The sequence below is a fragment of the Penicillium arizonense genome, assembly GCF_001773325.1.
Source record: "Penicillium arizonense strain CBS 141311 chromosome Unknown PENARI_contig001, whole genome shotgun sequence".
In the NCBI taxonomy this organism is placed as follows: Eukaryota; Fungi; Ascomycota; class Eurotiomycetes; order Eurotiales; family Aspergillaceae; genus Penicillium; species Penicillium arizonense.
In genome coordinates this window covers 332,560-346,004 of record NW_019173278.1, presented here as the reverse complement: position 1 = coordinate 346,004, position 13,445 = coordinate 332,560, and the positions used below count along the sequence as shown (strand labels likewise).

At 51.1% G+C, this 13,445-nt stretch overlaps 7 protein-coding genes across 7 annotated transcripts; 3 read left to right on the top strand and 4 right to left on the bottom strand.

Moving 5' to 3' along the window:
- Positions 1-379: 379 nt before the first annotated feature.
- PENARI_c001G00200 (phosphatidate phosphatase App1 family protein) lies at positions 380-1,681 on the top strand (the record flags this gene model as incomplete). Its single annotated transcript, XM_022626125.1, has 1 exon — positions 380-1,681. One exon carries the CDS (start codon positions 380-382, stop codon positions 1,679-1,681), a length of 1,302 nt encoding a protein of 433 aa, XP_022493219.1.
- A 377-nt stretch (positions 1,682-2,058) lies between these two features.
- On the top strand, positions 2,059-3,981 carry PENARI_c001G06970 (uncharacterized protein; the record flags this gene model as incomplete). Its single annotated transcript, XM_022626680.1, has 1 exon — positions 2,059-3,981. The coding sequence occupies one exon, from the start codon at positions 2,059-2,061 to the stop codon at positions 3,979-3,981; it is 1,923 nt and encodes a 640-aa protein (XP_022493257.1).
- Positions 3,982-4,533: 552 nt separating this feature from the next.
- Positions 4,534-5,793, bottom strand: PENARI_c001G01240 (GOLPH3/VPS74 family protein; the record flags this gene model as incomplete). Its single annotated transcript, XM_022626221.1, has 4 exons — positions 4,534-4,584; positions 4,634-5,127; positions 5,192-5,438; positions 5,521-5,793. 4 exons carry the CDS (start codon positions 5,791-5,793, stop codon positions 4,534-4,536), a joined length of 1,065 nt encoding a protein of 354 aa, XP_022493051.1.
- Positions 5,794-6,647: 854 nt separating this feature from the next.
- Positions 6,648-7,433, bottom strand: acpA (acyl carrier protein; the record flags this gene model as incomplete). The annotated part of the gene is made up of 6 exons (XM_022626681.1): positions 6,648-6,655; positions 6,709-6,747; positions 6,809-6,857; positions 6,931-7,011; positions 7,114-7,131; positions 7,221-7,433. The coding sequence occupies 6 exons, from the start codon at positions 7,431-7,433 to the stop codon at positions 6,648-6,650; spliced, it is 408 nt and encodes a 135-aa protein (XP_022493258.1).
- Positions 7,434-7,720: 287 nt separating this feature from the next.
- PENARI_c001G07238 (NuoI/complex I 23 kDa subunit family protein) lies at positions 7,721-8,548 on the top strand (the record flags this gene model as incomplete). Its single annotated transcript, XM_022626697.1, has 3 exons — positions 7,721-7,986; positions 8,090-8,355; positions 8,418-8,548. 3 exons carry the CDS (start codon positions 7,721-7,723, stop codon positions 8,546-8,548), a joined length of 663 nt encoding a protein of 220 aa, XP_022493198.1.
- A 912-nt stretch (positions 8,549-9,460) lies between these two features.
- PENARI_c001G12543 (putative 60S ribosome biogenesis protein Rrp14) lies at positions 9,461-11,233 on the bottom strand (the record flags this gene model as incomplete). Its single annotated transcript, XM_022627124.1, has 3 exons — positions 9,461-10,963; positions 11,082-11,168; positions 11,219-11,233. 3 exons carry the CDS (start codon positions 11,231-11,233, stop codon positions 9,461-9,463), a joined length of 1,605 nt encoding a protein of 534 aa, XP_022493533.1.
- A 281-nt stretch (positions 11,234-11,514) lies between these two features.
- PENARI_c001G03098 (putative phosphoglycerate mutase family protein) lies at positions 11,515-12,342 on the bottom strand (the record flags this gene model as incomplete). The annotated part of the gene is made up of 3 exons (XM_022626354.1): positions 11,515-11,620; positions 11,782-11,924; positions 12,130-12,342. The coding sequence occupies 3 exons, from the start codon at positions 12,340-12,342 to the stop codon at positions 11,515-11,517; spliced, it is 462 nt and encodes a 153-aa protein (XP_022493184.1).
- Between the last annotated feature and the right edge of the window lie 1,103 nt (positions 12,343-13,445).

Genomic DNA, 13,445 nt, shown 5'->3' with positions numbered 1-13,445 from the left:
CAAGCACCCCGCAACGGGTGACCCCATCGACTGATACGCAGTCACCGGGGTCGAACGTCATGTTCACTGCCTCAATACGAGTGCCTTGCTTATGATTATGAGCCTTGAGATCAGGCGGGATGGAGGCTCCCGACCACTTCCAAAGTTAGACTAACGTTAGATCGTCAGCGAGCGGGGCTATATGATCAGCGTTCTCCCCTGATGAGTTTCTGACGCCTATCACTTCGCTCTAGCATGTGCTATTTAGCTCTCAGGGATATTCCTTGGGATTTTTCATCTTTCATATCATCTACTTGCATATAAACTGCTGGGATTCGAACCACTATCCCCTTCAGACGACAGTATCAACTATCATCAGCAGCCTACCAACAAGCCCATAATGGCGCATGACCAAGAAGAGCATTCGGTCGCCGACACTCATCACCGTCACCATAACCACAACCACGAACATGAACATGAACATGAACATGAACATAACCGTGGCTCCCCACGGTCCTCCCCAGACCGCCCACCCCCAGAACGCCGCAGCTCAACAATAATAAGCTACATCACCTCCTTCCTCGGCACAAAGAATCCACTCAGCCGACCAGCAGACCCACACAAGAACACAGTGTGGCTACTAGACAACACAGCCTACCAACGCACCACATACAACAAACACAACGAAATCGTATCCAAAACCTGGCACGCAGAGGTTGTAGCCTGCATCTTCGAAAAAGGCGGCCGAAAAGACGTCGGCAAAGTCGTCGCCGCAATAGCAGACTACATCGGCCTAGATGGCGAACTAGGCAGCACACACGAGCACGAAATACGCCGACGAATCGAACACCGCGTGCAGCCATTCTTGGATCAGGTTTCGCCGTCGCGGACTATCACGCTGCATGTGCCTATCAGCCGACGCGGGCAATGGCATGAACTGGGCCCGTCGGATCGGAATGGGATTGTTAGTCAGAGTGTTCAGCTTGGGGATGGGGACGTGGGTCATATTCATGATGGGACGGTTGTCAGGCCGCGGTTGTATGATTTCGGGGGCAGGAGTGTGTCGATGAATACCACGTTTGCGAGGCCGCATGGGTGGTTGGTTATCTCTGATATTGACGATACGATTAAGCGGACGATGACGCTTGAGCCGACGGGGATTATTCGGTCGACGTTTGTTGAGGAGCCGGAGGTTATTAGTGGCATGCCTGAGTTTTATCGGTGGGTTGATGGGGAGTTAGGGGCACCGGCTTGGTTTTATTTGTCTGCGTCGCCTTATAATCTTTATCCCTTTTTGCATAAGTTCTTGCGTGAGCACTATTGTGCTGGGACGCTGGTGTTGAGGGATTATTCTTGGATGGATATTACTGGGTTGATTCGGTCTTTTACCGAGAAGACGCAGGAATATAAGGTTGATCGGATGGAGAAGATTCAGGGCTGGTTCCCGCGGAGGAGAGTGCTTTGTATTGGGGATTCGACGCAGAAGGATCCTGAGGCTTATGCTGAGATGTATGAGCGGTACCCTGGGTGGGTTCAGGCTATTGCTATTCGTAAGGTTACTGATGTGGCCCATATGGAGGAGAAGAATGAGCCGGAGAGGTTTGAGAAGGCTTTTGAGAATGTGCCGGATCATGTCTGGACGGTCTTTGAGGATCCTGAGGAGTTGTATGAGTTTGTTGATGGGCTTGGTCTGGAGGATTAGGACATTTAGTTTGTTTCTATTTTTTGTTTGGGTTTTCTAATTAGCATTTTGTTTCTGCACTAATTCAAAATTGGCTATCAAATATCATCGTGAAATGACAACCTCAACTGAGCCCTAAGTCATCCAAGAGACATACGAGGCGGCACCACCCATTCTCTTCCTATAACTCAATCCAATTGGAACTGGATTATACTATATAGGGAATATTATAAGCAATCGCATTGATCGGAAGTATCAAACAGTGGCAACGCTGAGCTAAGCCCTACATACGTCAAGATTAGGAAATAGCCTTGAATCTATAGACCAAAAGGCAAACCCTCAACATCAAACCAACAAACCCACCAAATATAAACCAAAACAACTAGAGAACCGCCAAAATGCACGACCATGCCAAAATATCCAGAAGTCTACACCCAAACATCCCAACAGACATAAACCCAGCAAAGCGCGCATCAACCGCAATCCCAAACGATAACCCATTCACACCGCTCACAATGCGAGCTCTCTACTACACCCCCCAAGGAACAACAAAAGACCTCCCAGACAGCACACAAGGCGACGGCAAATCGCTCGACGAAACCAAAACCACCATCCGCAAACACGGCTCGGGTCTAGTCCTCGACACAAGCTTCCCAACACCACAACCCTCAGCCCACCAATACCTCCTCAAGGTCCGAACAGCAGCTTTCTGCCACGACGAAATAAGACTCGCCTCCGCGCTGAATCCGCAAAAGACAACACCTCAAATCCCACTGCATAGTCTCTGCGGCACGGTTATCAGTACACCCCGCGAAGACGACGACCGGAATGAAGGTCCACGCTTCCGGATCGGAGATGTGGTCTTTGGGTTGTTGAGTTATACGCGGGACGGGGGCGCCGCGGATTATGCGGTTGCGTATGAGGCAGAGTTGGCGCTTAAACCGGGGAATATTACTACGGCTGAAGCGGCGGCGTTGGCTTTGCCGGCGCTCACGGCTTGGCAGGCGCTTTTTCGATATGCGGGGCTTGATCCGGATGTTCCTGGCGGGTTGGATGAGGATGGGGATGCTGGGGGGAATGGGACTGGTCGGTGGACTTGGCATGAGTCCAGGAAGAATACTCTTGCCAATGATCCTGCTTATGGGTTCGAGAAGTTTACGGGCCATGGGAGTGGGGTTAGAAATGGGAATGCTGTTGGGGGGGATGGGAGGAATGAGTTTCATGGGAGTGTTGTTGATGCCAATTTTAAGGAGCAGCGTGGGAGTTTGGGGAATGATTTGGCCAGTGGTGGTGGAAGTGGAAGTGGTGAGAATGGGCACTGGGTTTGGCAATGGAATCGCCGTGGTACGATTCTCGCTTGCAATGGGGGCAAGAATAATCCCATGCGTCTTGCCCCTGGCTCTGGCGCTGGTTCTGGTTCAGGCAGAGTGAGCAGCACCCCGACCCCGGATCCAGATAGGCAACGCCGTGACACGCTCCAGAACCTGCCGAGTAGCAATGCACGGCGTGGCAGTCTGTTCAGCCTGATCAATAGACATCACGAGAGTCAATCCAGCGCCAATCAGAATGGTAACGGCAACGAACACCGCAATACCCTACTAAACCTGGTCAACGGCAACGGAAGCCGAAACGGTCAATCAGGAGGCCGTATCGCGAGAAGGATCAGTGACAGTATCAGCAGCAGTATCAATGCAACCAGAAAGAATTCAGACCCGTCGATCAGACTATTGATCACAAACGCTCGAGACAACGAAGTCGGCCGCATCGCAGTGCAACTGCTACGAGCAGAGACACTATTCCCAGCCACAGTCCGGCCCTGGATCTGTGTGACCTGCACCAAAGCCGAAGAAGGGATCATCAGACAAGAGTGGGATGTTGACGGGGTCATCGTGATTCCGCATCTGCCTCTTCCAGACGAATGTGATATCGGGGGCACGTTCAAGTGCCAGCGCTGGCCGCCTGTTGATATCGTGCTGGACTGTACTGGCGGCGAGGTATTCCGGCAAGCGCATGCTCCCCGCGTCATTAAGAACTACGGGGCAGTGATGACTGTTGTAGAGGCGCGGTGTGCGGATCAGCCTCTTTATCCTGCTGAGCGGGATATCCTCGGGCATCGGAAGAGGGGGATCAAGACTCGGTTTGTTCCTCCTAATCCGGATGGGGACGCTATGGCGCGCATTGCGGATTTGGTGAAGGGGAATTTTGTTCGGGGGAATGAGGATACTGTTGTTGATCTTGAGAGGGCCGTTGATCTTTTGGCTGGGATGGCTGCTGGGACTGCCGGGAGTCGGAAGGGGAGGATGATGGTTGTTAGGCTTTAATGCCGGTTCGGCTGGGAAGGCTGCTGCTGCTTCTTAGAATGTTTGTGTTCAATCTTTTTGGTTTTGATTTGTGTTTTGGTATATTGAGATATCGAGAGCAATTGAAAATATTGAAAGCAGCAAGTTGAAGAAGGAACGATTCTGAGGAAACGCGTCAAATCAAGCTGGGGTTGTGCACCAATCTGGAACGCCGAACAAGCTTATCGATGGCGGGCTACTTACTCGAAGAGACGTGTAGAGGATCATTGTAAAGCTGTTCCACAGTGAGCCTTGATCCACAGTCTCAAGTAAGAGAGCAAATTCAAGAAAAGAAAAGAATAAAACAGGAGAAGAAGGAAATCAAAGTTGATGAGATATCCCACCCAAGGATGAATTTTGAAAGTTCCTTTGAAAACGATGCTCTGCCCAAGTTCCAACCCAAAGGATGACAAACTACATAAGTGAATAGAAAAGAAACCGAATCCCTGGGCAGCGTGCGAACCTCAGTTGGGACGGTAGACGAAAAAAAAGCCGCGGAAAGACAGTGTATTAGGGACAAAGCAGTACATCAGGTTAAAGTAAAGAATCAAGTCTGGTGAATACGCTCAAGCATGCGGCGACAATCTAGCAGTTGTTAATATATTGTGCAGGAATTGAAACGAGAGTATCTTACCTCCAACTGAAGCTCTCTATCCTTGTTCCGGTTGATCTCGTCGTTGACAGCCTGGGCTAGGTTGGCTCCAATCGCCTGGGATCCGCCAGTCCTCCGGCCAAATGGCCATTGCGAATACTCGGCCAACAGCTCATCCACCTGCGCAAAGGCTCTCTCACGAGCCTCGTGGCTCATAGTGACCAAAGCGTTCTCGAGCACATTGGCGGCGTATGCGGCGCAGACCATCGTAATAGAGCGAAGGTAGCGGTATTCAGCGTCCTCAGGGAGCCACGGGCTGGGAGGAATAATCACGGTGCGGTTGCTGCAGATGTTGCGCACCCGTCTGTGGAGTTCGTCTTTCGCGCCACCGTCGGCCACGGGATGTGTGGCCATATCGAAAAGGAGGAAGTTGCGCTTCTCGGTCCGGAGAATACCCTTGTCCACAAGTCCCTTTGCCAGTCGTTCACGGACTTGCTTCAATTGGTATCCGATCTTCATCAAGTTCCAGGTTTCGCCTAATCGCGAACGCGTAAGTCAGCAGGTACCTCACATCGCATCTCGGGGGTTGAGATATCATACCACTCAGCAGGTCAATCCAGGAGTTTACGCTCATCTTCTCGCTCGACTTCATCATCTTCAGCGTCTCGTCCAGCAAGACCTCCCCAGTCAATGTATCGTCGATGACCTCGATGACGCGGTCGGCCAGGGGGAAGCGTCGCCGCGAGGAATCCTTCTGCATGCTTATACGACCGCGAAGCGCGAGTTCGATGACGATGCACCCTCGTAGGGCGTAGGAAATGTTTTCGTTCCAGAAGGACAAATAGCCCTGTGCGGCGTGGGCGCGAGGTCAGCAGTTGCACCACGGTCGGGCAGACAGGAATCCCATCGAGTTTGCTGTCATCACTCACCTGCTTATCCTTCAGTCCGAGCAGTAGCACATCCTCCATCAGGGTCAATTTTGGCTGCTTGCCCCGTTCCTCGTTTTCGCTGATGTCGCGGGGGTCGAACGCGATCTTGTGGCCATTCTCTGCGCTGGTGAAAGACGTCTCCGGTCCACGGTTATCCATTGCAGAGCCGTTTCTGGAGATTGGGGATGACACTCGGCTGTCATCTTGTTCGTCTGCGCCAGCGACTCGACCGGCGCCTCTTCGGCGAGTCAAGCCCCCGGCTGGTGAGGCCATGAGGATATCTGGACCGGGTGTGGGTGAGGGGGAGAGGGAGAAGTCGAGAAGGAGATAGCGACGTGGTGTTTAAAGGCCGATCTGTATGCCGGTGGGGAGCATTGATGGAGTGAGGTGTTAGACGGACCGTGTAGACCGAAAGTGTCCAAAGTGGGACTCGGCGTCAGGGGAAACCAGGGACCGAGTGGGTTGGCCAGAACGATGAGTTTCAACAATCAATGGGTTTTACGAGTTTGAAGGGAAGTCGAGAAAGGATGGAAGTTCGGTGAGGTGGCTCGTCGAATGCAGCAAGCAGTCCACGGGTGCCAGCACTTCACATCAACACCCGTGACAAAGAACACTTACCACCTACCAACTGTAGATAGTCGTCCATACTAGCAATTGAATTGTCTTTCTACATGTACGTTATTCCAAGTCAATTATCACATATCCTCTCTCTTCCCTTCTCTCCTCTCTGTCCACATTTTCACACATTCTCTCTCTACTCTTATCTAAATGTGCTCGCAAGACATGCATCAGCCCAACCCCATATTAACTCCACACATGATCCGATACACTCGAGATTTAAAACATGAATCCAACTCCATTTATAGGACTGGTATCTTTCTTCAATATAACTTAGCTATGCACACGTCTCTGCACATGTCGCTGCACGCGTCTCTGCACACAATGCGTTGCAAAATTGCATAAATTGCATTCAAATGATATACACGATATGAAGGACGAAAAAAAGCCAGCATGGGTTCAGCATACATAGTAGCATCTCAATGAGTCGCTGTGTCCAGCGAATCCCGATGCCATTCCGATTCTTTTTCTATCCGAAATTCTCCAATCTCCGACGTTCAATTAAGTATTTAGTGAGCTGGAGAGAAGTTAGCAAGTTGTCAAGTGAAAATAGAAGAGATACAAACATACCATCGGGCTGGGCGAGGATGTACTCAACAGCCTTCTCGACTGTGCGCGGAATTCATGTTAGCTGTCAATAATCCAACATCACCATCAAGTCCGAACTTACCGCTGTGGATCTGGTCGGCCTCCTTGTCAGGGATCTCAATGCTGAACTCCTGTTGAAATGTGTTAAATATCCATCGCACAATATGAGGGATTCGGGCTTTCCCGAGGGAAACCTGGGCGTACCTCCTCAATGGCCATGACGACCTCAACGGTATCCAAGCTGTCCAGACCGAGGTCGTTGGAGAAGTGGGAAGTGCCGTTAATCTGCAAGTCGAGCGGGTTTAGTAGCTGAATCTTTTGCGGTCGCCCCTCCCTAGCTCATAGCTATGTGAAGGTCACAACAACACCTGTGCCGGATCCACTAACCTTGCTAGAGTCGGAGACCTAATAGTAAATCAAACGTAGTCAGCCTTTTGTTTTCCCCGTAGAAGCCAATGGATGACGAAAATCCCCAGCAAAACAATATGACGCACCTTGTCGAAGTTCTTGAGCAGGTTGACTATCCGGCCCTCGGCCTCGTCCTTGGAGAGACCGGCAGGAGCAGAGTAGAGACGAGCACCCTGGAAGATGGAAGGAGTGAATTGAGGAACAGCGATGGGAGAGCTGCGGATCTGGAAGGGAGCCGGGGTCTTGATGACACGGGGGGCGGAGGCTCTGAGCGAGCGGACAATGGCGGAGCGGAACATGGTGGGAAGATTCGGAAGAGCGCGAAGGCTAAAGTTCTAAAATAAAAGAAACAGAGACGTGGGGGAAGGTAATGAGGTTGGGAGGGAAGAAGCAGAAGAAGGCGAGATGAGGAAGGTCGGCGCTCCAGCAAAATCCTGCGGCCCAATCAGCGACCAACAGAAAGGAATGACCTAAGCCCGAAACCTGCAAACTACCACAACCTCGTCCACTTGGCTCCCCTTCCCCCTCAAGTACCTCCAACTGCTTCGACTCTCCCCCCATCTTCATCCTCCTCTCCGCTCCAACCATGGCCGCCACCCGATCGGTCGCGAGGCTCGTCGCCTACCGTCGGCCGACCCCCTTCGGCTTGATGGGCTCAACCGCAAACTTCTCTTCCTCGGCGTCCCGCGCAGCAACCCCAGCGGGTGCTCCCCAGGCCGGCTTCCGCCTGCCCGCTCCCAAGCGCTGGGACCAGGACTCCGAGTCCTCCCTGGACAAGGCCAGCAAATACTTCCTCATGGCTGAGATTTTCCGCGGCATGTACGTGGTGCTGGAGCAGTTTTTCAGACCACCGTAAGTCCCACACTCGTCGACGTGGATACGGATCGCAACCGTGTTCTCAATCCCTGGAGAGGGTTCAAGTTCAAATCGAATTAATTGTCCTTTCTTTATGCAGTTACACCATCTTCTACCCGTTCGAGAAGGGTCCCATCTCTCCCCGTTTCCGTGGTGAACACGCCCTCCGTCGCTATCCCACCGGTGAGGAGCGCTGCATTGCTTGCAAGCTCTGCGAGGCTATCTGCCCCGCCCAGGCTATCACCATTGAGGCTGAGGAGCGTGAGGATGGAAGCCGCCGGACAACCCGTTACGATATTGATATGACCAAATGCATTTACTGTGGTTACTGCCAGGAGAGTTGCCCTGTGGATGCCATCGTTGAGAGTGAGTCAACCCTTTTGAGGCGACTATCAGATGGGCCCAATTGACTAACACCTTTTCTCTAGCCTCCAACGCTGAGTACGCCACCGAGACCCGTGAGGAGCTGCTGTACAACAAGGAGAAGCTCCTCGCCAACGGTGACAAGTGGGAGCCCGAGATTGCCGCTGCTGCCCGTGCGGATGCTCCCTACCGATAATTCAATCGCCTCGATTTTCATCTGATTGGCATGTCGATCCTTGTTCACGCACATTTTCCTTAGAGAGTGGATTTGTGCGGACAGGAAGATGCCAGTCGCAATACCCATTGAAGAAGCACGAGTTTTCGTGCCTCGAAAATAAGAAGGAATCATTTCCCTCTTTTTCTGAACCCCATTATACACACTGTACATAAATGCCCTCGATCTGTGTTCTCATCTTGTACCAGTCAATTCCTCAAGGAATATCTTTCCCGTGAATCTTGACTCCTTTGTCTCTTTATTTCCTATGTTTTGGAATCCAGCAGGTCTCTTTGATTTGGTTGAGATCGTATTTAAAATATAAATTTGGTCAATCCCGTCTCATTATCAGATCTTACATCTCATAACAGAACACGCTTCCGTCATCAACGATATCTGAATCTACCTCAACTTACCTATAGACTCAACTTAATATTTTTAACATTATATATGTTTATAAAGATCTATGCTCTCGAAACACGAAAGAACAGGTTCAGCCAAATGGAAGGAAATGATATTTGTATTCACAGATATAAATCAAATCGCTACCGATGCTGTCATGCATAGACATAAAAGATTTGACGGATCCAAGCCGCCACACAAAACGTAAACACCAGGCACCTTGATCTCCGGACGGATATTTCCCAATTCAAAGTCGCAAAACACTTTTTTTGTTGTAGCTCGTCGAGAGGGTGGGTCTATGTGCGTTCTGGTGGGATGTTGTTATCCCAGAACAGCCCGGTTAGAGGAAAAAGGGTATGCAAGAAGAAGAAATAGAGGAAAGGGAAGAATGTAACAAGACAAAAAGGATGATTTCGACCGAAGACAAGCCAGAAGTAAAAAATGACATCAAGGCTTAAATCTTAACGGTTTGACTTGGGGTTCTTTTCCGACTTATTTCTTCTTGCCGCCGCCTGACTTGGCCTTGAAGCTGCCGCCTTCAAAGCCGGGACGAGCGGCCTTCTTCTTGCCACCGCTGCTGGGCTTCTTCTTGCCGCCCTTGTTGCCCTTCTCGTCTCGGCGCTTGCGGAGGTTCTCGTCACGCTTGGACTGGCGTTGCTCCTTGGAGCGAGCGACAGTCTCGAGGCGGTCCTTCCACTCACGCTCGGACTTCTTCTTTGCGGTCTCCTTGCGCTTGAGGGCCTTCTTCAACAGGGAGGTGTCGTCACGGACACGCTCGCCGTGGGCACGCTTCTTGGCGTTCAACCAGCGGTCCTTCTCTTCGATGTCGGCACGCTTGGTAGGATCCATTTCTGCGAGACGGGCACGCTTGGCCTCGGCGGCCTTCAACTGGGCAGCGGGGTCGCGGGCACCGTGAGTCTTGGGCTTGTCGTGCACATCGGTGCCGGCAGCGTCTGTGGCTTGGCCGTCTGTGAAGATCATACGGCCGAAGGAGAAGTTGTTGCTGGAGGAGCCGACAGACTCGGCTGGGGAGCGGGGGGAGGCCAGGAGAGAGCCGGAGCCACCGGGGGAGAAGCGGCGGGCCATGGCTTCGTCTGACTTCAGCTGCTCCTCATCTTTGGCCTTTTGGCGCAATTCCTTCTTGTGGGCTTTTCTTTGCTCGGCTTTTTGCCGACGTGCTTCGATGAGCTCTTGGCGGTTACGGGCAGGCTTGCCGTTGAGTCCATCTGCGTGGCGCTTCGCCCGGAGCTCGTCGAGGCGCTTTTGTAGGCGCTGCTTCAGCTCTTCGGGTGTGTGCTTGAGAGGTTTGGGCTCTGAGGATTTGACTTCGGTGGAGGCGGAGGGAGGGACGATGGAGGAAATAGAGGAGCTGCCAGATTGGGGATTTGAGGCATTGGGAGAGTGAGGGGTGGACGAGGCTGAGGAGTTTTCGGGCTGGTCGTTGAATTCAAGAGAGAATCCTTCCTCGACAATGCCATCTTCCTCTTCGTTCTCATCATCCTCTTCGTCGTCAGATGCATCGGCTTTCTTGGTGGTATCACCGTTAGGCTTCGATGCGTTAGGCTTTGGTGCAGATTTTTCCGAATCCTCTGTTGTAGCATTCGACTGCTTCTTGTTCTGCTGAGCCTTCTCCTTCCGGGCAATATCCTTGGCCTTCTTCTTCTCCTTTTGTTCAGCCTTCTTCGCGGCCTTCTTCTCTGCGTTTTGCTTTTTCCGGGCCTCGACTTCGGCTGCCTTGGTGGCGTCCTTCTCACCGTTCTCGACCGACTTCTGCTTCTTGGGCTTGGCGTTTCCGCGGTTCAGTCCCTCCTTGGGGTTCTCGGTGCCCATCTCTCCATCTGACGAGTCGGACAGGATGGTTCCATCCTCGCGCTTGCGCTTGCGTGCATTCTCGTCCATCACGTCTTTGGCGGTCTTGGCGGCTTCAGGGTCAAGCTTTGCTCGCTTCGCTTCACGAGCTTGTTCTTTCGTCTGCTTCTTGCGTTGCCATTGATCCTGTGAGAGAGGATGGTCAGACAGAGTCTTCAGGATGCATAACGGCAAAAGGTGGCAGAAAACAGAACTCTTTCGAGGGCAAAAAGCAGAGGTCTGACAGGGCGCAGGGCCTACATACACTTGTGTTCTCTTCACCGTAGTAATATTTGGCGGGGATCAAGGACAGTAGACCGTCAAATGCCTGTGCATGGCTGCGTAGCCGATCCTGGATGACAGTCAGCGCACAGTCCTAGAGCAATTTCCAAGATCACAAACCTCGATATCATCCATGATCTTTCCCGTAGACTGAATTGCAATCTGGAGGGGGAAGCTGGTCAAGCGCTACGAAAAATTTGGGGTGAGGAAATCTTGGCGCTACAAATTGTCTCCGCTCAGACTCACCGCCTGAGAATTTTGCTGGTGGCCCGTGCGGTGATTCTACACTTCGGATGTCCTTGAAGATCTTATATTGTGTCTCATGTGGTTTTGTTCATATTTACTCCTTGATGCAATATACCCAAACATATGCAATGAACTGCCAGGCCCAATGCTAATACAACAAACACTCCAGATCAAGACTGGTCTACCAGACGATCTGTGTCCAATCCGGGACAACCCTCGCTCTCAACCTGCGTAACATTGCCATAGGGCCAAGGGTCTGTCCAAATGAGATCGAAGCTGAGACAGTCAGTACTAGTACACTACTAAATATCGAGGGCAATCCCCAGATTATATCCAAAATATCCAAAACAGACAGGATCTTCAAGAGGGCTCGGAGATAACCACTATCAAATCCGACACGTTTGGAACCAACAGTTGGAAAGCACAAAATCACTCACCGATCATCCGGGTACTCGATAGGCTCATATGCACCAAGCGCCTCCTCAATCCCACCCATATTCGTGTGTCGCCAGGCAATCAAAATATTGCCCGGTCCATCATAGGACCGAACCGTCTCAGCAACGCATTCGACCTTCTTACGCTTGCAGTGAGTATCAACAGTCAGGCCGAGGTCATTTGCAAGAGGAAGGACAGTCAGGAATGCACGGCGGTGCGCGCCATTTATACACCACATCACAAGTCAGCCAGCCAGCCACGTTGACGAACTGGATAAGCAGTGCGCAACGCCTCGGCACTTCGCACTGCTGTATATTAAGGAGTAATGCTCTGAACTTACCCTCTCTTACATGAGGCGCCATAATATGCCCAATATTGTATCCCGATCCCTCTCCGAAAACACTGCGCAGACATTGCGCCCGCTTGATCCCATCCAGGATGAGGCCGTGGTCATCCTTATTCGCGGGCTTCTCACCATGCCGAATGATATAGACTGTCGGATTTTGGGCAGACACAATCCCGAGAACGAGGCATAGAGCCATGAGAACCAATTGCAGCAACATCTTGGCCCGTAGATCTACAAAAGCAGGCCCGGTTGATATATATAAGCAGAACAAATGACCCAAAAAATCGATGAAACGAGTGCGGCAAAGAATAAGTTTAAAGTAAACTTTTGCGGGCTAATGCCTGTGTTGATCGGGATGGCCCATAGCTCTAGTCTTTATAGGGCGTAGGAAATAATCAGAAGGGATCCCGTTATGGAATCTATCACCGAGGAAATATGGGAATCACAGAGAAGAAGAAAAAGAACGGTGGATCAGCAGAGCCCATTTCCATTGATCATCCTGTAAGGGATTGTCAGGGCTGAACGGCATAAATAAGGTGTTGGAGCGCTTGATGAACTAGTATAAGTCGTCCGGTGGATGTGCTCCGACCAGGCAGTTTGATTGGTTAAACTCGTTCTGCATGTCCACTGCACTCTGTTGATCGGCTGGAATTTGGTCGGAGATATTCGGATGCGAGTCTGTGATCATTGGGGTGGATGTATATATCTGGTACATGGGTGTCTGGGATCAAACAGGCTTCTGTGGCGATGTATAGACCGGAGAATTAGTCAAGAAACAAGACTGCAACTGATGCTGAGACATGATCATCAGCCAGAATACATTAGTACGACCAGTTGTGACATGAGGACCTTGAGGATGGATTGAACTACTGTCATCAAGTCGAATCCAAGTCTAATTTTCAAGTCATGAGTCAAGAATAAGCATCCAAAGACGTTGAATACAAAGACCAACGAGTGGCCGGGGTCAGAAGATAAGGCTGGTATGGGTGTCTTTGTTCACAGGGTGATCGGGTGACGATCTTCACTCTTTATACATATAAGCGCATGTCCTTGATCGCATGCCCAGTCTCGGAAGGGCCGTTCAATGATATATTTTGTTTGACTTGGACAAAAGTCAAACTCATACATCTGATCTACGTATGTATTGCATTTCCAAGTTGTCTTCATGCGAAGGTTTGAATATGTTATCACTATGATCTCAATACAGGCCCTTTGGGGGATGTGATCGGATCGGACACAACGAGATGTGGGTACAGTTGATGTCGGAGAAACAATATGTTAGGGATACTACGGCCTTGGCTTTCGGGTTCGGGTTTAGGC